At 47.8% G+C, this 21,878-nt stretch overlaps 1 protein-coding gene and 2 long non-coding RNA genes across 3 annotated transcripts; 1 reads left to right on the top strand and 2 right to left on the bottom strand.

The window, feature by feature from the left end:
* Nucleotides 1–85: 85 nt before the first annotated feature.
* LOC135826820 (uncharacterized) lies at nucleotides 86–1,771 on the bottom strand. Its single transcript, XM_065339422.1, has one exon. The coding sequence runs from the start codon at nucleotides 1,769–1,771 to the stop codon at nucleotides 86–88; it is 1,686 nt and encodes a 561-aa protein (XP_065195494.1).
* An 852-nt stretch (nucleotides 1,772–2,623) lies between these two features.
* On the bottom strand, nucleotides 2,624–10,213 carry LOC135825660 (uncharacterized). Its single transcript, XR_010555101.1, has 4 exons — nucleotides 9,618–10,213; nucleotides 3,678–3,832; nucleotides 3,226–3,348; nucleotides 2,624–2,718 (listed from the first exon to the last, which is right to left on the bottom strand). It is a non-coding gene; the product is annotated as an uncharacterized LOC135825660 (long non-coding RNA).
* Nucleotides 10,214–15,652: 5,439 nt separating this feature from the next.
* Nucleotides 15,653–18,842, top strand: LOC135825813 (uncharacterized). Its single transcript, XR_010555147.1, has 2 exons — nucleotides 15,653–16,057; nucleotides 17,621–18,842. It is a non-coding gene; the product is annotated as an uncharacterized LOC135825813 (long non-coding RNA).
* Nucleotides 18,843–21,878: the final 3,036 nt, after the last annotated feature.

The following is a 21,878-nucleotide window of genomic DNA, read 5'->3' as shown; positions in this document are numbered from 1 at the left end:
AGATCATGTCCGCACAAGATCTGCCTTTGCGGAATCCACACTGCGTGTCTGGCAGGATGTCTTCCACGAGCCGCTGCAATCTTGTCTAGACGAGGCCAGCAACAGCCTTTCCTACCACCTCCAGAAGAGCGATGCCCCTCCAATTGTCACAGCTGGATAGATTTCCTTTTTTTGGTATTGGGACAAGCTGGCAGTCCACCCACTCCTGGGGCACCCGCTCTGCATTCCACACTGTCTGGACAAGGTCCAGTAGTGCCATCATGAGGCCATCCCCACCAGCCTTCAGCAGTTCCGGTAAGATTCCAGAGCCTCCTGCTGCTTTTCCGTTCCGTAGTCGGCGCACAGCTTGCCTAAGCTCTTCCAGAGTAGGTGGATCGGCGAGGTCTTCACACACTTCCTGTTGCTCAATGGTGGCAACAGTTGCAGGTTCATACGAGGTTGGAACATTGTAAACCTTGGAGAAGTGGCAGTGCCATGTGCGGCCCTGATCCGCCGGTGAATTACAGACATTTCCGTTCTCGTCCCGCACAGCGACTGCAGTTACACCCACAAGCCCTCGCCGAGCCGTCTGCATGGTCTTGATACCGGCCCAAATGCGCGCCGAGTCAAAGCGCCCCTTCTCAGTACGTTGTGCCATGGCAGCAAACCAATCATTCTTCGCAGCTCGGGTGGCAGCGCGAGCCCTCGTGCGCACAACACGGTAGCGCGAATACTCTTCCTGATTCCGGCCACTAGTGATCCATGTTCGATAGCATGCATTGCGCGCGTCCAGCAGTGGCCGCAGCCCGTCCTGGCTTTCCGTAAACCAATCAGGCTGCCGTCTCCTCTGATGACCGAGAGTGTCCGCAGCCGCCGCCGTCACCACGTCCCGCATCGCATTCCATTTCTCGTCTACCGTTTCCGCGTCCGCCACTGCATCAATCTTGGCATTGATGTTTTCCTGGTAGTCGTCAACCTTCCTCTGGTGGTTTCCCTCAGCATCTGTCGAAACCACTGCGGGCAGATTATGCACTGCAAATCGTACTCTCTTTGTAGATTTCCGCGGTTTCCACAAGACCCTGCCGAGCCTAAACCTGGCGGCAACAAGACTATGGTCGCTCCCACATTCTGTCGAGCGAATAACCTGAGCATCAGTGCACCAGTGCCGGCTCCCTTGCGCTGTGATGATGAAGTCAATACAATGGACATGTTTAGTTCTGGGATGCTGCCAAGTGCCTATCAATTCCTGCTTTTTCCTGAACCAGGTGTTCGCGATCCAGCATTGATGCATTGCCAGAAACTGAAGTAGCTCCTCTCCAGACGAATTCAGGCAGCCCAAGCCATGTGAGCCACGCACAGCGCTCCAATCATCACCTGGCTCTCCAGATCCCACTCTGGCATTGAAATCTCCAAGTAGAACAAATTTATCTGTGCACGGTATTGAGTTGAGTACTCCTTGCAGAGAGTCATAAAACGCATCCTTTTCACAGCGCTTACTGTTGAATGTTGGCGCATAAGCTGTAACCAGCGACATCCATTCAACCTCTCCACTCGCCAGATCAAACTTCAAGCGTATGGACAACAACCGAGCGGATACTGCGACGAGTTGACAACCTCCTTCGCGCCAGGCCCGAAGCGCATTTCCCCTCAGCACAAACGCAACGCCCTCACCTCGCCGTCTGGGCGCTCCTTCCCCAGGCACAGGCCGACCCGAAGCAATGACCATTGCTCCGTGGACTTGATAGTTTTCCTGACCAAACCAGTGGGTCTCTTGAAGAGCAGCGGCGTCCATCTCCAAGCGTTCCAGATGTTGTACAATTTGATAAAAAAATTTATCGTCGGCAACAATTCCACTCGCGGCAGCCGTCTGATTGTGGCCCTCACTCTCAACCAGAGAGCGTACGTTCCAAGAGCCTATGCTGAATACTCCATGCTGTCGTTTTCTTTGTGCTGTAGATGTCACCACTCGCGGGCTCGCAACGCCTCGCGAAGGCATCTGAGAACGGGACGACGACAAGAGTGTCGACATCAAAAATCGTCGACTAAGTCCGCCGCCGATATTCCCGCCTCAGTATGTTATCCTGGACGGCTGGGGAGGCCCCAGGCCGCCCAGGCCTGTCTCACTATGTCCAGAAACAGTCAGGAGAGGAAGACTTACAGAGAGCAAAAAAAACTCAAACTGTCCCCACCCAAAGCAAGGACAAAACACACACACACACACACACACACACACACACACACACACACATACACACACACACACACACGAGCACACACACACACACACACACACACACACACACACACACACACACACACACACACACACACACACACACACACGCACACACACGCACAGGCACACATGCACACACACACGCACATGCACACACGCATGCACACAAACACTCACACACACACACACTCACACACACACACACACACACATGGACAAACATACACATACATGTACACACACGCAGATGTACATACACACGTGGACATACAAACAGAAGGACACACATGCAGAAACAATGAACAGCTTGTCTTACAGACACACAGATAGACATGTAGGACATACAAACTGATAATTCAGTTGAGACAACCAGACTCTAAACTATCACTAGTTCTTACCCATCTGCTGTCCTGCACATTGACATCAGCTCCACGTCCGATGAGAATATTCGCTAGTCGATCATTTCCATACAATGCACAGTGGTGCAGTAGTGTCCGGTTGTACTGTACACACACATGCACACACACACACACACACACACACACACACACACACACACACACACACACACACGCACACACACACACACACACACACACACACACACACACATACATGCATACACACACGCACATACACACACGCACACACACACACAAACACACACACACACACACACACACATACACGCCCACACACACATACACACGTGCACACACACACACGCACACACACGTGACAGACACACAGTCAGTTGTACATCCCAATGACGCGAAATCTTGAGGCATGTGGACAGACGGATACATGGTACAGAGCAGGGATACAGAAACACTGGAGTGAAACGTCAACCAGACAGACAGACGGACGGACGGACGGACGGACGGACGGACGGACGGACGGACATACAGGCAGGCAGGCAGGCAGGCAGGCAGGCAGGCAGACAGACAGAACAACCATGACGAACCTGAACAGTACTGAGTCTTGTAACAATCAAGAACACAACAACTTACGTCAGTTTCTTCTTGCTCATTCACCTCTACACTATGTACACTAAATATGTAGTGTACAATAGTGTAGAGGATTTCATCACGAAGATGCTGACCCTCACGGCAAATCACAAAAAGGAGCATTGTCTGTGTGATATACAAAACAGAAAAAACGATTTGACAATTACAAAAACGACAGCAACAATACTCTCAGTACAATGCCATCAGGAGTTAGGAAACCTACTGATTGACCTCAGGGGTCAGCGATCCAAACCAGACAAATTGCCATAACTTTATTCCAGCTTGAGAGAAGCTTGCAGCAATTGCACATCTTGTAAAGTTATGTCACATCAACGATTCCCACTGGTCAACAATCACTTGACAATGGTTCAGACAAGAAGACCAGGTGTCACAGAACCCCCCCCCCCCCCCCCCCCCCCACACACACACACACTGTACAGCAACACTCTACTTACTCCCATTGAGTAGCAGCGTGATTTCCATGTCACTTTACGTGATGTGGAGGACAATTGCGGCTGCTCAGGAGGCACAGCAGCCTGAAGACTTTCCGCTGTGGCATTCCGTCGCCGTACCTCCACAGCAAATCCTTCTACTTCTCGACTGGACATGTCTGTACAGGGACAATGCATACGCAACACAGACACACAGACGGACAGACAGACAGACACACACACACAGACAGCCAGACACACAGACAGCCAGACACACAGACAGAGAGACAGAGAACAGACAGACTGACATACACACACAGACACACACACACGTGCACACACATACACACGCACAGATGGACAGACAGATAAAAACAGACAGAACCACATACAGATGGACAGACAAGGAGGACAGAAAATGAGAGCTAAGAGAGACAACAAGTACTCACATACTATGACATACACAATGATCCAAACAAGATTGATCTCACATGTCAATACTTGCATCTACACTGATGCGTACGCACACACATACACACTCATCATGACGTCATACCCAACACCATATTTAGAGTGGAATAACCTTTGACCCCACGTCCACGGACATGCAGCTACGTCAGTCAATGACTGTGTCAGTAGCTGAAAAACGTGAAGACGATCAATGAACGACATCGCGGGGACATCTTCACAACACACTGCACCACAATGCAATTTACCTGTCTCAGCAAAACCACAGAAACCACCGACAAATGTTACACCTCATTACTACAACTGCCTACGACAGCTATCAACGAAAGAATACTGCTCTCCACCTCAAACAACATCAACTCTCGTACCGTTGACAACAAAGAAGAAAACGACAGTTCGAAGAAAGGTCTTCGCACAAAATGAATGGAACAACTTCAACTTCAACTTGACAAGCACGAACAGTTACAGCAGCGAACACTTGATATTTGAACAATCTTCATGTCGATCGCAACTAGAAATATCTATAAATCCTCTTGCTCGTCAAGTCTACCTTCGTTACAAAGAACTGAAATGTACTTCGTCTACAAAAGGTCAATCAGTAGGTCCCTGAATGGCCGTCATTTTGCAACACGGGACAAGGGCAAAGATGGAGACCAACGAGACGACAGTACTAACGAAAATATGGGAAGTAAACGAAGAGAAATAGATGGAGTGCCACCATTTGTAACTTACATTCCTTGCTGGAGAAACGTTGATGACAGTGAAAACGATCTACTTTTCTCTTCTTTCTCACTAAGTGTAGGAAACATGATGAACTTCTCTGGTCTATTGAGAGTTCTGAAAATGGTCTATTCAGTTTCTAACTTGCCATACGGATAAAGTCACCGTTGAACTTCTCCTAGACGAACACGACTACAAGTAGTGAGTCTAAAGGAAAGAGCTGAATTGAAGAAAGTCATCCTTAACGTTTCGTTGAACGTTGTCTTCAAGTAGCAGTGCAGAGAAAAGAAGAAACTAATAACTTGACGTGGAAGCCCGGAGGGCCAACACCTGCAAGAAGGTATTCAGCTGCTTGACGGAATGGTGCAGCAAAGGAGTAACTCACTGTTTGAACTTTGGACTTTGATCTACAGGTCATGAACCGCTACTGAACAATCCACAGTTGCTAACTAGACCGATAAGATGTAGCACTCAGTGCGAGGACAGGGTCAGGGGAGTGAAACGAATGATCCGGTCGCTAACGTGAGCCGTTTTTGAAATACACCCATTATGTCAACCAGGTCAGTCAGTGCAGTACCTGGCGGATTTCTACCAAGCAAGTGCACACACGTTAGTTCTCAAACATGTCACTCAGCCTGATGACCTTGCTCTGTAGTAGGCCTGTCCTGTCCTGTAGAGTCACTGCCGCAAAAGGGTCACGTGATCCCATCACTGGGAAACCTGAGAAGAGAGAGAGAGGACACGACGCTCGATGACGCTCCAGGTGCACGGGTAGTCGCATCCGCTTGCCGCATATGCACACGTGCTGGAAGGCTGAGCGCTCCTCTGCTGTTGGTCTATGAGCCACCCTTGAACAGCGATGCCTTCCCCGTCCCCGGACACCGCGAAAGCAGTGACCACACCTGTCACAATGCGCGGCACAACATCCCTCCGCCGGTGCCGACGCTCCGGTAGTTCCAGGTGGCACTGCGGCATCCACCGTTGAGGCACACACATGCCGGACCAAGCCACCGCGGCTTCTCAGCCACCGCCCACACCGCCCGCACTGACTGGCGCCCCGCTGCTCAGACACAGGCCGCGCACGCTCCTCCAGACACTTATGCCGAGCCATGTCTCCTTTCCGTGCAAAATCCCGTCCGCATACCGTACATACCACTCGGGGCGGAGGCTCAGGCACATTGTCAGGCTCTTGGTAGGTGCTGCGCCACTCCGCGCGAGACCCACATGCAACATCATACCATGATGCCTCCACGCCACGGGCACGTAGATCTCGGACAGCGCAGTCCTTCCATCTGCGGCGTGGGCCATGTGCTGGGCGACGCTGCAAGAAGGAGCCAAACAGTACCTGTTTTGGGATGCGGTTGTCCGGCATCCGCGCCACAGTGTGCTCAAATAGACCTATAGCGCATGATTGTATTTTTACTAGGCCTCAAACGATTAGTCCGATTAAAGGGGAAGTGCATCGATTTTTCAAGTAGGGCTCAGATGAAAGACAATTGGATATCTTTATCGGTTCCGATGGTATATCTCTCGCTTGCGTACGGCAAGGGAAACTTGCCATATCGCCGATTTCCTGATCCCGTTTCCATGGCGACTACAGGTGATGACGCACATTCTGCTTAGCTCCGTGAGAGAGAAGGTCGATCACTGCAGAATTGTGTCATTTTCAGTTGTCTTCTTGTATTCACGAAGTGAAAGAAGTACTGTGTTCAAGGCTGTTAGTGCCGTGAACTGTTTATAAGTAGTAGTCTTCTCCGTTGTGTACTGGGACGTGACACCGACAGGGGAAAGCTGGAGTGCGGAGACGTTAGCTGGCAAGCGAAAATCGTGACGAACCAAGTGCTGAAATCTTGGTTGGGACAAATCAAACGTTCAGCATTTACCTCAACCAAGGACCATGCCGTTTGCTCTTTCCACTTCCTGAAGATGGATGCGCTGCCTGCTGGAGACTCTCCTATCTCTCGTAACATCTTCTGAAGCCAGGTGAGACGACGAGTAGCGGAGATTAGCGAACGAAATAATGTCGTGTGTTTTGAAATTTTGGCTGAACATTTCTCAGGTGAGATGGCGAATACCAAGCATCTTCTCCAAGTCTAGAGAAACCATTTCGTAGGCTACATCCCGCCTAGGGAAATGCAGGAGATGGCCTGGCTGGGGAGGACACACTTGGAGGAGAACGAAGTAAGTGATCTTGTATATGTTGTTCTTTGGTATTGCAATCTTATGTTTGACGAACATACGGCATGGTGCATAGTTGGTCGTTGAGTGCCTGCATGTGCATGTGTAAGTGTGTGCTGATAAACACTTCCTATGCAAGAATCTGACACTCATGCTCTCTTTCTTTCTTGCAGTATGTGCGCACGTGTGTGTGTGTGTGTGTGTGTGTGTGTGAGAGAGAGAGAGTGTGTGTGTGTGCAGGAGCAGCGTGGAGCATGCCAGTGTGATCGCTGTGGCCGTTGCTTTCTTAGCTGTGGCGTTCTTGCCCGTCACAAGTGTGTGGCTCAGCCCACCAACGACAGTGGAGCCGTGTTGTGGTGAATACTGTGTGTCCTGCGACCGCTGCTTCCGTTCGGTCCAGGGCAGGAATAGACACCGCTGCTGAAGCTCTCCCCGGCCGCACGTCAGTCTCGTGGCAGATGACCCAAACTCTCATTTTGTGTGTATGTGTGTATGTGTGTGTATGTATGTGTGTGTGTGTGTGTGTGTGTGTGTGTGTGTGTGTGTGTGTGTGTGTGTGGTGTATGTATATGTATGTGTGTTGCTCCCTACGTAGACAAACTCTTGTTTTTGTGTCCCGGGCGCCATGGGGCGGCGTTCTCCCATTCTCTCTCCACTGCCCCTCCGGGCCCACGTGGCAGTGACTCGACAGGGCAGGACAAGTGTGTGTATGGTGCATTTTGTGTGCTGGCATGTCTGTATAAATATGTTGGACAGGAATTTGTTCACCCACAACGTTCACGGAAAACCATGCTAGGTGTTGCTGGAACGTATGGAGTCTGCGAGCACTTACAATAACTTACGTCATGTCACAACAAAGAACGGTGCAGTGTTTGACCATCATGTAAACACGATGGTGATGGTACCTCACCTAAGCTACCCATGAAGCTAGAAAGAACATCAGGTCAACAGAATTTTACCAGAGGAAAGCATATATTGCCCGAACTTCTTCATATGAAATAAACAATACCCTTCTCCATGGAGACAACATGCAGATGAAGTGTATGGACAAATAATTATATAAATAGGCCATTCATTGAGGGCATGGAATGATCTCTACGTGTAGATTGGATAGACACATGCACGTCTGCAAGGAAAGCATTTGTTCCTGGGTTAGTTCATGGGCTGATTGAGTTCACATGGACTAAGTTCATACATGCCATCTCTCCTGAGATATGTTCAGCCAAAATTTCAAAACATACGACATTATTTCGTTCGGTTATCTCCGCATATGGCCGATTGGTTTGCAGGCTTGCCTGCGAATCATGAGGTCCCGAGTTCGAGACCCGCGCTGGTAGCAGGGAGCGTGTAAAGACTTTTTACGTGAGTAAAGACTTTTTATGCGTGGTGAACTGCGCCGACACCCACGGTCAACTGGGTACTCACAGCTCGGAGTGAGGGTAACAAGGATGCAGTTTACAGGGTTATGGGCCGTTACACGCCCGATTGGTTGAGAGACTCACCTACTCTCCCCTGACTCACTTGTGAGGTCTGCATTCGCCACTAAGGTGTGCAAGGCATAGGCATAGTGGTGGCCTGCGGAAGCGAAGGCTAGTTTGTGTGTTTCTGAACATTCAAGCGATGCCAACGCGAATCCCGCGAATTATTATTATTATTATTATTATCTCCGCTACTCGTCGTCTCACCTGGCTTCAGAAGATGTTACGAGAGATAGGAGAGTCTCCAGCAGGCAGCGCATCCATCTTCAGGAAGTGGAAAGAGCAAACGGCATGGTCCTTGGTTGAGGTAAATGCTGAACGTTTGATTTGTCCCAACCAAGATTCCAGCACTTGGTTCGTCACGATTTTCGCTTGCCAGCTAACGTCTCCGCACTCCAGCTTTCCCCTGTCGGTGTCACGTCCCAGTACACAACGGAGAGGACTACTAATAAACAGTTCACGGCACTAACAGCCTTGAACACAGTACTTCTTTCACTTCGTGAATACAAGAAGACAACTGAAAATGACACAATTCTGCAGTGATCGACCTTCTCTCTCACGGAGCTAAGCAGAATGTGCGTCATCACCTGTAGTCGCCATGGAAACGGGATCAGGAAATCGGCGATATGGCAAGTTTCCCTTGCCGTACGCAAGCGAGAGATATACCATCGGAACCGATATCCAATTGTCTTTCATCTGAGCCCTACTTGAAAAATCGATGCACTTCCCCTTTAACCGGTTGCAGACCGGTTACGAAGAATTAACGGTTAACCGATAAAGATAACGGTTACGCAGTAACTTTTTAGTCAATTTTTCAAGTATCAGATCGTTGCAAAGTGTGCACTTTCGCGGGCTGTCGCACGCGTACGCAATTTCTGGGCTGTCAACTCGGTCATATCTGGTCTCTTGGTGTGAGAGTATGTATGAATGAGCATGCAAGAGAATGTACAAGTGTGCGTTGTACTGAATAGGGTACATTTTTTGAATGAGTATAGTCAAATGTACGGTTAAAAAAGAGTCCGCAGGATTGCCGTGGCTTATAGGTTATAACCGACCGTTAGCTTAGCAGTTAACCGTCAGGGGTAAATCCGTGACCGTTTTAGCCCTATTTTTTACTTACTGAGTGAGTTGTCCGTTCGGTGAAATCTTCCTCAAACGTTTGCGGTCTGGGCTGACTGGAGTAAGTAGGTCGTTTAGAGAAGGAGAGCGTTGTGCTGAACTTGTTAATCACTGAGAGAGCGTTGTGCTGAACTTGTTATTCACTGAGAGAGCGTTGTAGCCACCACAGACTGATTAGTAGTTGAGAGAACGAGTAACAATGACTGGAAAGGATAATGCACGACTAACAAAGGTAGGTAGGCACTGTTCAACAACACTAGAAGACGTTTACAACAAATGAGAAAGGGAGGGAGACGAAAACGGACAACTGGACTGTGTCGTGAGAAATGGAAGACTGAGCTGTGCCGACCGAATAGCGATGTGATCTAATGTTTGAACGAATCGTGCTTTACATGCATGTGGTAAATGGCAAGAGATGCTCACCGTCTGGCAGACCACGGACGGCCATCTACTCATACATTACTCATACTGGTTTAGCTTTGTGGCTGTGTGCCTTAGCTTAGCGAGAACTCAGGCATCTCGTGTCCGCAGCACTGCGTGTGCGCTTGTGTCGTGGTTTGTCACGTGATATTCTGCACGTCTGCACGATGTCGTCGCTCTCTGCACAGACCGAGACCATAACAGGTGTTGTTTACATTGCAATTGGTGACCAGAATCACATTCACACATGTAGACTACACACATAATGGGGACCTACCCCATTACCACGTAACAACACTACCTGTAACCAATCACGATTCAATTTTTTTAAATTTTTTTTACTAAGTACACCACAACCTACTCGTCAGAATGCTACGCTCTTCTCATCAAACACGGACAAAGAGCTGATGACATCATGTCTTAGGGTACAGTCCCATACAGACCAGGGTGGTGTTGGTGTTGTCAATCTGATTGTCGTAAAATTCTACTTTATAACTGGTTGTTGCCAAACACGTGTCGTCATAATGACATGACGTCACTGAGCAACTTGACAATGTAGACACTGTAGTAGCTGCTTGTGTGTGGTCTGGTGTACAACTCAGCAACAGACTGTACATTTGGCTGATCGTGGATCAACAGGGCAGGTCTAATACTATGTACTCTACTATGTGTTGGCGTGAAATGGTGTGTTGGAGTGCTTTTGCTGTTGTTGCTGTTGCTGTTGCTGTTGCTGTTGTTGTTGCTGTTGCTGTTGTTGTTGTTGTTGTTGTTGTTGTTGTTGTTGTTGTTGTTGTTGTTGTTGTTGTTGTTGTTGTTGTTGTTGTTGTTGTTGTTGTTGTTGTTGCTGTTGCTGTTGCTGTTGCTGTTGCTGTTGCTGTTGCTGTTGCTGTTGCTGTTGCTGTTGCTGTTGCTGTTGCTGTTGCTGTTGCTGTTGCTGTTGCTGTTGCTGTTGCTGTTGCTGTTGTTGTTGTTGTTGTTGTTGTTGTTGTTGTTGTTGTTGTTGTTGTTGTTGTTGTTGCTGTTGCTGTTGTTGCTGTTGTGGTTGTCATCTTTGTCGTCGCCGTCGTCGTCGTCATCGCCGTGGTTGTTGTTGTTGTTGTTGTTTCAAATCTTTATTCTCACGATAGCCAGTGGCCAATAAGAGATAATAGTGTAAGAAAGGAGAAAGAGTGAGGAAGAATTGGGTGGGCAGGGCCTAGGGGTTAATGACTACTTACATGTACGGGCAGGGGTGGTCGCTACACGAGCATACAGAGTTGTGTGCTTAAGTCTACGGGCAGGGGTGGTCGCTACATGAGCATTAGGCCTTGGCGGATAGTGCCGACAGAAAAATTGGCAGAATTCGGTACTTTTTCTGGTAAGTTTCATGCATGTTTGGTATGTGGATAAAGAAATGGAGCAGAATTCGAGGAATTGCCCGCCATAAGGTTTGTATGGTTCTGCCAATTTCGGTGCAAAAAAAGCAGAATCTGCCACCTTTTCGAGCATTATCCCCCAAGGCCTAATGAGCATACAGAGTTGTGCAACAGCAGGGATATCTCGGATTTGAAGGGAGTACGAGGAGGGATTTCGCGAAGCTGGGCGGGCAAGCAATTAAGGTAATGAAGGGCCTTGTACAGGGGAGAATGGAGACAGCGGTCAGTCCGCGGAGTTGGCAAGTGCCAAGTACGAGAGCGACGTAAATTATACGAAGGTTGCACGTTGCTAGCAGTATGCAGCGAGAGTATATGTGGTGGGGCATAATTATGGCGCAGAGAATGCGCGAAGAGTATATGTTTAACTTTAAAGCGTGAAAATAATGTTGGCCATTTGATGCGATGCAAAAGGTGGGAGTGTTCTAAGTGTGTGTAAAGGGGAAGGTGGAGACATATTCTGGCGGCTTTCCGCTGGAGTTGTTGTTGTTGTTGTTGTTGTTGTTGTTGTTGTTGTTGTTGTTGTTGTTGTTGTTGTTGTTTCAAATGTTTATTCTCACGATAGCCAGTGGCCAATAAGAGATAATAGTTTAAGAAAGGGGAAAGAGTGAGGAAGAATTGGGTGGGCAGGGCCTAGGGGTTAATGACTACTTTTTAAGTGTACGGGCAGGGGTGGTCGCTACACGAGCATACAGAGTTGCGTACTTAAGTGTACGGGCAGGGGTGGTCGCTACACGAGCATACAGAGTTGTGCAACAGCAGGGATATCTCGGATTTGAAGGGAGTACGAGAAGGGATTTCGCGAAGCTGGGTGGGCAGGCAATTAAAGTAATGAAGGGCCTTGTACAGGGGAGAATGGAGACAGCGGTCAGTCCGCGGAGTTGGCAAGTGCCAAGTACGAGAGCGACGTAAATTATACAAAGGTTGCACGTTGCTTGTTGTTGTTGTTGTTGCTGTTGTTGTTGTTGTTGTTGTTGTTGTTGTTGTTGTTGTTGTTGTTGTTCTTGTTGTTGTTGTTGTTGTTGTTGTTGTTGTTGTTGTTGTTGTTGTTGTTGTTGTTGTTGCTACTGTTGTTGCTGTCTTTTCCTCTGGCTGTGATAGTGTGAATGTGCGTGCAGCGTGCAGGTATGATCAGTTTCTGTCATTGTTGTGAACCCTTCTGGTCCTCTAATAGTCAGGAACGAACGACCACTCGGCATGAGGACAACTATTTACTCTTCAACAGTATATTTCACTTCGATCGACTAATAACAACTAACACTAAAACCACCAGGTAGTTATAGCGTGAAAATGACAGCGTATAATTATGAGAAGAGCATACACATCCAAAATACAACTACAGCGCACACAGCAAACCGCACATAGCGCATGTAGCGTATACCACGTCGTAATCATCAGTGGTACGGCGGAGTCGAGATACAACTGCATTGGAACGAGCACAATGTCACAAGCAGGGAGTCGTAAAATAGTATTTTACGACTCCCTGGTCACAAGCGAGAAGGCCTTTCACATTTGAGAACTTGTGGTTTCATAACAGTCATTTCCTGAGTACTTCTATAGCCTTGGCTATTTTGCTTTGTGATATTCTTCTGTCCGTTCCTGTCCTTGTGTTTCCTTTCCCCTTTGCTTCTTTTCTTCCGTATTCGTCTTTGTACCATTGGACCCAGTTACCCTTTCACGTGACAAGTTAAATAAACATAACGAACAAACAAATTTAACAAATGAATAAACAAACATTGTATGTAGAACGGACAAGTCCAGTCCTACACATGGTGCAGTGACGTCATGTCCTGGCTACTGATCCACCATCAGATTGCAGTGGCCGCTAACTAACGGTGTTACTTCCATGCGTATCTCACTTCATGTACTATAGCTTTTTGCTATCAAACTTATCTGCTCCTGTGTATGTTTAACAGTGTAGTACTTTCCGGCTCACTTTTCTTCTCTTCTTCCTTTGATTAATTTAAAATTGTTATTATGTAAAATGTGCCATTGTGTTGAAAATCAACGTGTATTGTGTTTTTGTGCCAATGAAAAGGGCTGTCCTAATAAATACACTACAAAGGCTGTTGTACTTTTAAAAGACTTTAGGCTGTACATTTTACTACAGAGTTTTGCCTTCAATCGTCGTGACGTCATTACACATAACACTACACATAACAACCCAGTGGCATTGAGTTCAGAATGGAAACTTTTACCAATAGAATACACAGTCTTGAGATACAGAGCCGGCTCCTGAAGGGTGGTATGGCCCCAGGTCGGTTACAGGGACACTCATTTGCCAATACTCAATGTCAGTACAATGGGAGTGTGCATCTCTAGCTCTGTGCGGTATCATATCTGGTAGTTCCAGCTACACATTGGGCCTCCAGCTACTGACACAGCCAGCACATTTGCAGCGGATCACGTTAGAAAATCATTTCCTTCTTACATGACTTGTAGAAAAAGACGTTTTGTCTGAGGTTTTCCCAAATGTTCACTATGAGATGAACAGCAGTGTAAAATACAGACTTCACTGTATGTAAGCTATGCTACACATCAACACTGTCTAACTACATCGTCACACAATCAACCACTACGTCATTGACTAAGAGTGGTCACGTGACATTCATGGACATCATCATTGCTATCATTAACACACACACACTTACAAGCTACGTAGAACACAGAAACGCAGTGTATGATATCACGTGACGGAGACTGGCTCAATCATAGTCAATGACTCAGATTAAACATTCTTACAGCAGCTTGCGTTCACCAGCATGGCCAAATTTCCCTGTTGGATAATGTTTTCTAAGTTCCTTCATCGCTAGTACGTATAAGTAGTTTTGTTCTCACTAGGATCTGTGTTGAGATGATGAGCCGACAAAGTACCAAACACTTTAGTCAGTCTGTGACTGAAAATGGTCTGAGAAACTTTCTTTACTGGTATGGAGTCATAATTTCACGACATTCCTGTTTGTCCATTGCTGTTGGAAATGAACAGATCTGGGTAGTGTGGTTTGAACACAAACTTCGTAACTACACGTACCTGATTGTAGTATGTAAGTTTGACGATGACAGTGTGAACAAGGTGGACTACCCACTGTATGGGAAAACACTACTCCAGGCTCACTGCAAACATACACCGGTTGCCGGGTAGGGTCTCGATCCTGTGCCCATTTGAACCGTATGGGCTATGCTACTGTTCAGACACTCATTACTCTATTGGAGCATTATAGGACTATTCCCTGATCTCGTGGTTCAAATTGTCGCAAGACCGGGCCCGCCAACCAGTTTATGGTTTCAGTCAGGAACACTGTTTTCCTATACTGTGGGTCCTCCGCCTTGTTCACGCTGTCATCGTGAAACACATGTATTAGTCCCTGGATTAAAGAGGGACGACTGTAGTGGTACCGAATACTACCGATTACCTGGAATGGAGTCAGTGACTCACTGGTTCATTCATTGATAGCCCTTGGTGGATTATGCCGGCATAATATTTGGCATAATCTTGGGATTTCGTCAAAAAATTATGCTCCGGCATAATATACGGATTCCAACGTGTAACATCGGCATAATCTTTCGGTTTAGACAAAAATTATGCTTAGGGGCATAATACAGCTTTGTCAGAAAGCCTGCAGATGTTTTTTTTAATACCCCAGTTACGACTCCTTGTCATAGCCCTTGGCGGATTATGCCGGCATAATATTTGGCATAATCTTGGGATTTCGTCCAAAAATTATGCTCCGGCATATGATTATACCGACCTTACACGCTGGAATCCGTATATTATACGGATTCCAGCGTGTAAGGTCGGCATAATCCTTCGGTTTAGACAAAAATTATGCTTAGGGCATGGCCGTGTGTGTATGCGTGGTTTATCAATCCTCTATGTACAGTGTGAATACATAGTGGAACCGAGCATAATTCTGCATAATTCAGCATATTTGTTGGCATAATTGTGGCATAATCAAAAGCATAATTTGACGATTGGCCGAGCATAGTCCGCCAATGGTTATTCATTGACACATCTATGAATAGACTATGATCTAGATCCTGTCAAAGTTATCAAGGCAATGACATCATGTGTGCGACGAAAACTAATTCAGTTTTTTTTCACAGTTTTTGTTTTTTCAATATTTTAAATAATAATTTTTATGACCGGCTGAAAGTGTGTTGGTCGGGGTATCCAAGATGTGATCGAGGCAAACGTCAAGTCAGGTCGTTGAATGTCAGTATCATCAGTGCATATTGTGGCAAATGTCACACGTTCTGACCCTACATCATCCTTGGCAATAAGTTAGTGGACAACAACGCATACTGCGGTGTAAACCTTTGGTCCGTTCCTTCTTCTAAGTAATTCTATTCTAATCTTGGCTTCAGACCAGACTGGCAAAGAGTCATGCTTCTCTTTCCACCATCATCTATAATTTACGCACGTCGCCTAGTACTAGTAGACGCATGGCTGGTGATACTCACGTAGATGGCTGGTACCTGGCTGTAGTGAGGCTGTACATCAGTTAGCGCCTGGGCACGCATAGGCGGACACTCATCGACGACTTGGCTGCTATTGTGACGTAGGTTTCGTGCCTCCAGGACTCATTGCTCACTGTGTGATCAACCATACGTAAGCTACGCTACAGTGTATACGTTATGAGTGTGATGTAGCAGTTAGCTATGTGCATATCACCAGACATTCATCAACATGATGCTATACGCAAACAGAGCAGAGTAGGAATGGGTGATTAGGATAATGATGTACATGTATGCAGTCCTGGAAGAGAATCTACTGGTAAGAGAGCATTGTCTTATTGTCCGTGTTTCTATACATTGGTAGAGAGAACAACTAATTTGTGTGTGTGTGCGTGTTTGTGTGTGTGTGTGTGAGTGTGTGTGTGTAAAAAAAATGAAAAAGACCAAAAAATAGGGATTCACTGGCCAGAAAAAACCACTTCATAGCTGTGTGGTGTAGACCAGGCTGAATAGTGGCGGACAATTCTTCAGCCTTGCAAGTTGTTGAATGGTGCAATCCCAGCACAAGCTGCTATGGCTTCTGCTGTAGCATCGCTATCATCGCCTTCGGCGATGGGCGTCCAATGGTCCAATGGTGTGTGTGTGTGTGTGTGTGTGTGTGTGTGTGTGTGTGTGTGTGTGTGTGTGTGTGTGTGTGTGTGTGTACATGTGGTAACCAGTGTATGCCGGAGTATGTGGTGTGGCGTGTATGCCGGAGTATGTGGTGTGGCGTGTATATGTAAAAAAAAAAATGAAAAATAGGGATTCACTGGCCAGAATAAGCCACTTCAACCAGCTGTCTGGTGGATACCAGGCTAAAATTAGTGGCGGTCAATTCATCAGCCTTGCAAGCTGTTGAATGGTGTAATCCCAGCACAAGTTGCTATGTCTAACATAGCTGTTCGCTATCATCGCTTCCGCGATGGGCAGGTCTGAGGCCTGAGATGTACATGTGTGTGTGTGTGGGGGGGGGGGGGGGTGCTTGGGTGTGTGTGTGGGGGGGGGGGGGAGGGGGGTGCTTGAGTGTGCGTGTGGTTGGGTCTACAGCCTCTTTTATGGGCAAAAGAAACACCATGATTATTTTTTCCCAAGTGTTCCAAAAAACTTCAACTCAAAATTCTAGAAAGAAAAAAAGGCAAAAACACGCAAAAGAGGCAAAAACAAAACCACAACAGCATAATAATGTATAATACCAAGAGTACATAACCCCAGAGTGTGCAACGCCTGATCCAGCTCTGCATAGGGTCTTGGTCGAGCGTAATCGAATCTTCTGATGTCATGCGTACACTCCATACCAGCGCAAGGCCAGTCTCGAGGCAGGGCACCATTGTTTTGATCCGAGAGTACCCGCGACTCCCCGGGTTCCTCTCATATGTGTACGGTATTATGACGCAAAGATCCGATTACGCTCGACCAAGACCCTATGCAGAGCTGGATCAGGCGTTGCACACTCTGGGGGGTTATGTACTCTTGATAATACTATACCTACTTAGGTAGACAGCACCAAGTTCAACTTCGTGTGGGTGGGTTGGGGGGGGGGGGGGGGGTGTGCGTGCATGTATAATATGTGAAGGAGTTTGAATCAGTGTGTGTGTGTGTGTGTGTGTGTGTGTGTGTGTGCATGTGTGTGTGTGTGTGTGTGTGCGTGTGTGCGTGTGTGTCTGACTGAGTCTTTCAGCGTCTGCAATGGACTTCGGCACACTCGCGCCTGCACTGTTTAACCTGTACTTCTCTGCAGTAGTTGCGACGTGGCGGACCGCATCTTCAGTTCCTGGCGTTGATTTTCGGTATCGTGTCGGCCGCAAGTTGGTGGGCGACAGAACAGCCAAGTCCCGACTCAGCCCAGCGTGCCTAACGGAATCGCAGTTCGCCGACGATGCAGCTTTGTACACCACGTCGCTCCCCTTTCTCGAGACCATGGCGAACGAGTTCATTGAATGTGCTTCGCAGTGGGGGTTGACGGTCTGCATCCAGAAGACCAAGGCAATGGTAGTGAATCTCCACCATCCCCCGCCGGCATCCGCCACCGTCGGTGACGACGATCACATCGACCTCGTCCAGGAGTTCACCTATCTCGGCAGCACTCTCAGCACGGGTGGCTCCTTGGACAAGGAGGTCACCTCCAGACCGGCCAAGACTTCCCGCTTGTTTGGTAGGCTGTAGAAGCCCATCTTCCAGTGCCGTGGCTTATCTCTTCACATCAAGAGAACTGTATAAAAGGCTGTTGTCATGCCGACGCTGTTTTACGGGGCAGAGACCTGGGCTGTTAAGGCTACACATCTCCGCCGTCTCAACCGCTTCCACCGGTCCTCGATCCGGGCTATACTGGGCGTGTCCAGATCCACTCAGCGATCGGACCACCTCACCAGCAACGAGCTTGCCCGCAGAGCGAGGCTGCCAGCCGACATCAATGTGCTGCTTCGTGAGCATTGTCTGCGCTGGCTTGAGCACGTTGCACGTTTGAGCCCCGAGCGGATGCCTCAGAAAGTTCTCTTCGGAGAGTTGATGCCGACACGACCCCACCATGGACCGAAGAAGCGGTGGCGGGATGTGCTTGCTGACGACCTGCATGACGCGGACATCCCTCAACAACACTGGTTGGCCATGGCACAGGATCGTCCCACCTGGCGACGGAAGATCTCCAGTGACCGTCTCCCTCCCCCGGCTCCTCCACTCGCCAAGCCGTTCAGCTGCGCATGCGGACGGTCGTTCCGCAGAAGTGGCGACCTCAAGCATCATCGGCATTTCTGCCTGGCTCATCAAGCCTATCATCGCCTCTGGCGATGGGGCGTCACAAGGTCACTGTGTGTGTGTGTGTGTGTGCGTGGGTGCGTGCGTGTGTGCGCGCGCGTGCGTGCGCGTGCGTGCGTGTGTGTGTGTGTGTGTGTGTGTGTGTGTGTGTGTGTGTAACTTATAAAATGTTTTCATATAATGTTTCTCCTGACATGATATGGTCAGTGGCTTTGACTGTGTATTGTATACTGATGTACATTCTGATTGTGTTGTGCCAGTCTTTGTCACTTACAGTGATGTGTAGAACATGATAGTGACAGTGACTGTGTGACTTGCAATGGGAGTGCTTGCAGGCAGGCTTGGAGCTGCAATGTTTTCTGTGCGTATATCGGAGCATGGATGTTGGCTGTTTGGGTAGGGCGGTATGAATGTTGGTTGTGAGTATTGGAACGTGAATGTTGGATATACAGTGGCGTGTGCATTGGAGCAGAAATGATGACTATAGAGTCTACTTGGCTAATAACGACTGCGGATATAACGACAATTCGCGAATAGCGACAGAATTTCCATGCCCAGGGCAAAGCCCAAATCAACTGTAATACATAATAATAATGAGACTTCGGGTATAAGGACACTTCGCAAATAACGACACTTTTCTGATGCCCCGCCGAGTGTCGTTATACGCAAAGTTGACTGTATATCCGAGCATACTATATAATGCACAGTTGTCTAAGACCATGCTGTCTGATGACTGCTTATACAATGTGTAAGCTACTTCACTAATAATTATGTTGACTGGGGGCGTGGTGCTAGGAGATCCTGATTGTCGACTGCGCAGTTCTGGAGCAAGAATTCTGCCTCTGTGTAACTACCTAGATGTACTTGTAGGAGAATTACGGTTGACTTCACCGTTTGGTGGTATGAATATTGGGTGCGCAGAATGGGAGCATGGTTATTGGCTGGGGAGTTTCAGTGCATGAATGCTGACCTTTGGTTTTAGAGCATGACTGTTTGTAGATGCAGGTATTATGAGCATGAAGGCTTGCTGTTGGTCTTGGACACACTGTCCTGAATACCTGCAGCATGAGTGATGGTTGATGATGATCGTAATGACCAGCTGTTGCTTAGCAACTGATTGTATTGGTTAGTAGTAGTAGTATTCTTGATAGTGGAGAAAGCAAAACAGGCAGATGCCTAATAACAATGGATCCACTGTGTAGGGTGAAGGAGGGGGGAGGGGGGGGGGGGGAGACATGGCTAATGGTAAAATAGTGGCGGCGAAATAGAGCAGTTCCAGCACAGCTACAGAAACATGGGCGTAAAGCTAAAAGCAGGCAAGAATGTGTTGCAAAGCGCTCGACTTGAAGGTGGCCAGTTTGGTGATGCCTCAGATATCTGCATGGAGGGAATTCCAGAGAACTGCGCCAGCATGTGTCACCAATTTGGTAGAATTTGCATAAGCAGCTGCAGGGAAGATAAGCAGGTTACTGCAGGTTACTGTTGCCTCCTCGAGTTCTTCGTGACGGAAGAGGTCGAAAAAAAGTTTCAAACAATCTACTTCCTGAAGAATTTAGACAACGCCATATAAAGCAGAGCAAGTTAAGTCTAATGGTAGTGCGCAAGGGACAGACATGTACACGCTCAAGCAACGTAACAGTGGGGGTCCATGGGGGCACTTTACATACAGCACGCAGTGCGCGCTTGAAGAGCCTTTCCACACGGAGCTCCTGGTGAACAGATAGATACGGGCATAGGCATTGGATGCATACAGAAACTCAGGCAGCACAAAGCATTTGAAGTAGCGGATACGACATGAGAGGGTTAAAGATGCAGCATGGCGGACTAAAACAGCTATTTTAGCAGAAACCCTGATAGCAACACGTTGAACCATTGTCTGCCAGCACATTGACGTGTCAAAATGTAAGCCTAGATACTTGGCCGATGGTACCACCGGCAGATCTTGACTATTGCATGTCACGCGTAGGGCAAAGGGTGGTGCTCTGTGAGGAGGGATTAGTAGGATTTGTGTTTTCGCTTCATTCAGAATTAAGCCACGCTGTCGTAGCCAGTCAGACAGGTGTTGTACTGCACTGGACAGTTGCTGAGCAACAATTGCCGGTGTCTCGGCAGTGGCTTGTAATGAGATGTCATCTGCAAACTGTGTTGGGGCAACACCGTATGGTCTCACCACATGAGGTATATCTCGAACATACACAACGAAGAGCAATGGACCCAGCACTGATCCTTGCGGAACACCACAGCTTCTTGCATAGGCAGCACTTTTGCTTGGGCCAATCTGGACGTACTGTTGACGATCGGTCAGGTAGTGGGCCATCCACTGCAGAGCAACGCCGCCTATGCCGAGAGCGTAGAGGTCACTAACTAGAGTCTGATACTGCACTTTGTCGAAGGCTTTCGACATGTCTACAAAAGCGACTCCAGTGTAGAGGCGTGCCACTTGTGCCTGGTAACCATGACTACATAGTGCTGGTGACTAGGGCAGTGAGTGATGGAGAGGTTGATGGTCTGGTTGTCATGGTATTGACTAGACAGTGCATAGCATACCTATCAGATGATCTGACGTGTGCACAGCACATAATTACACCTTGTAAGAAGAATGAGACCCCGATGACGCAGGGCAGTGCATGATTTAAGCTTGTGTTCATATGTGTAAGATTTGCATACATGTACTCATAACATGTACGGGTAGTATGTTGTATGGTTAGGAGAAACACTGGGTTGGGAATGCAGATTTTACTGGAAGTACAACGTTACCCAACAGATATCTCTATCACTCGGATGGAGAACGTAGTCAGAATTAAAGGAAAGAAAAAGGAGCAAGAAACTACAAGTTAGTTACGCTATACTGCTCGTTAACTCCACCAGTTACTGTCCACTAACTCCACCAGTTACTGTCCACTAACTCCACCAGTTACTGTCCACTAACTCCACCAGTTACTGTACACTAACTCCACCAGTTACTGTCCACTAACTCCACCAGTTACTGTCCACTAACTCCACCAGTTACTGTACACTAACTCCACCAGTTACTGTCCACTAACTCCACCAGTTACTGTTCACTAACTCCACCAGTTACTGTCCACTAACTCCACCAGTTACTGTCCACTAACTCCACCAGTTACTGTACACTAACTCCACCAGTTACTGTACACTAACTCTACCAGTTACTGTCCACTAACTCC

The sequence above is a fragment of the Sycon ciliatum genome, chromosome 10 (genome assembly GCF_964019385.1).
Source record: "Sycon ciliatum chromosome 10, ocSycCili1.1, whole genome shotgun sequence".
NCBI lineage: Eukaryota > Metazoa > Porifera > Calcarea > Leucosolenida > Sycettidae > Sycon > Sycon ciliatum.
This window is presented reverse-complemented; position numbering and strand designations above follow the sequence as displayed.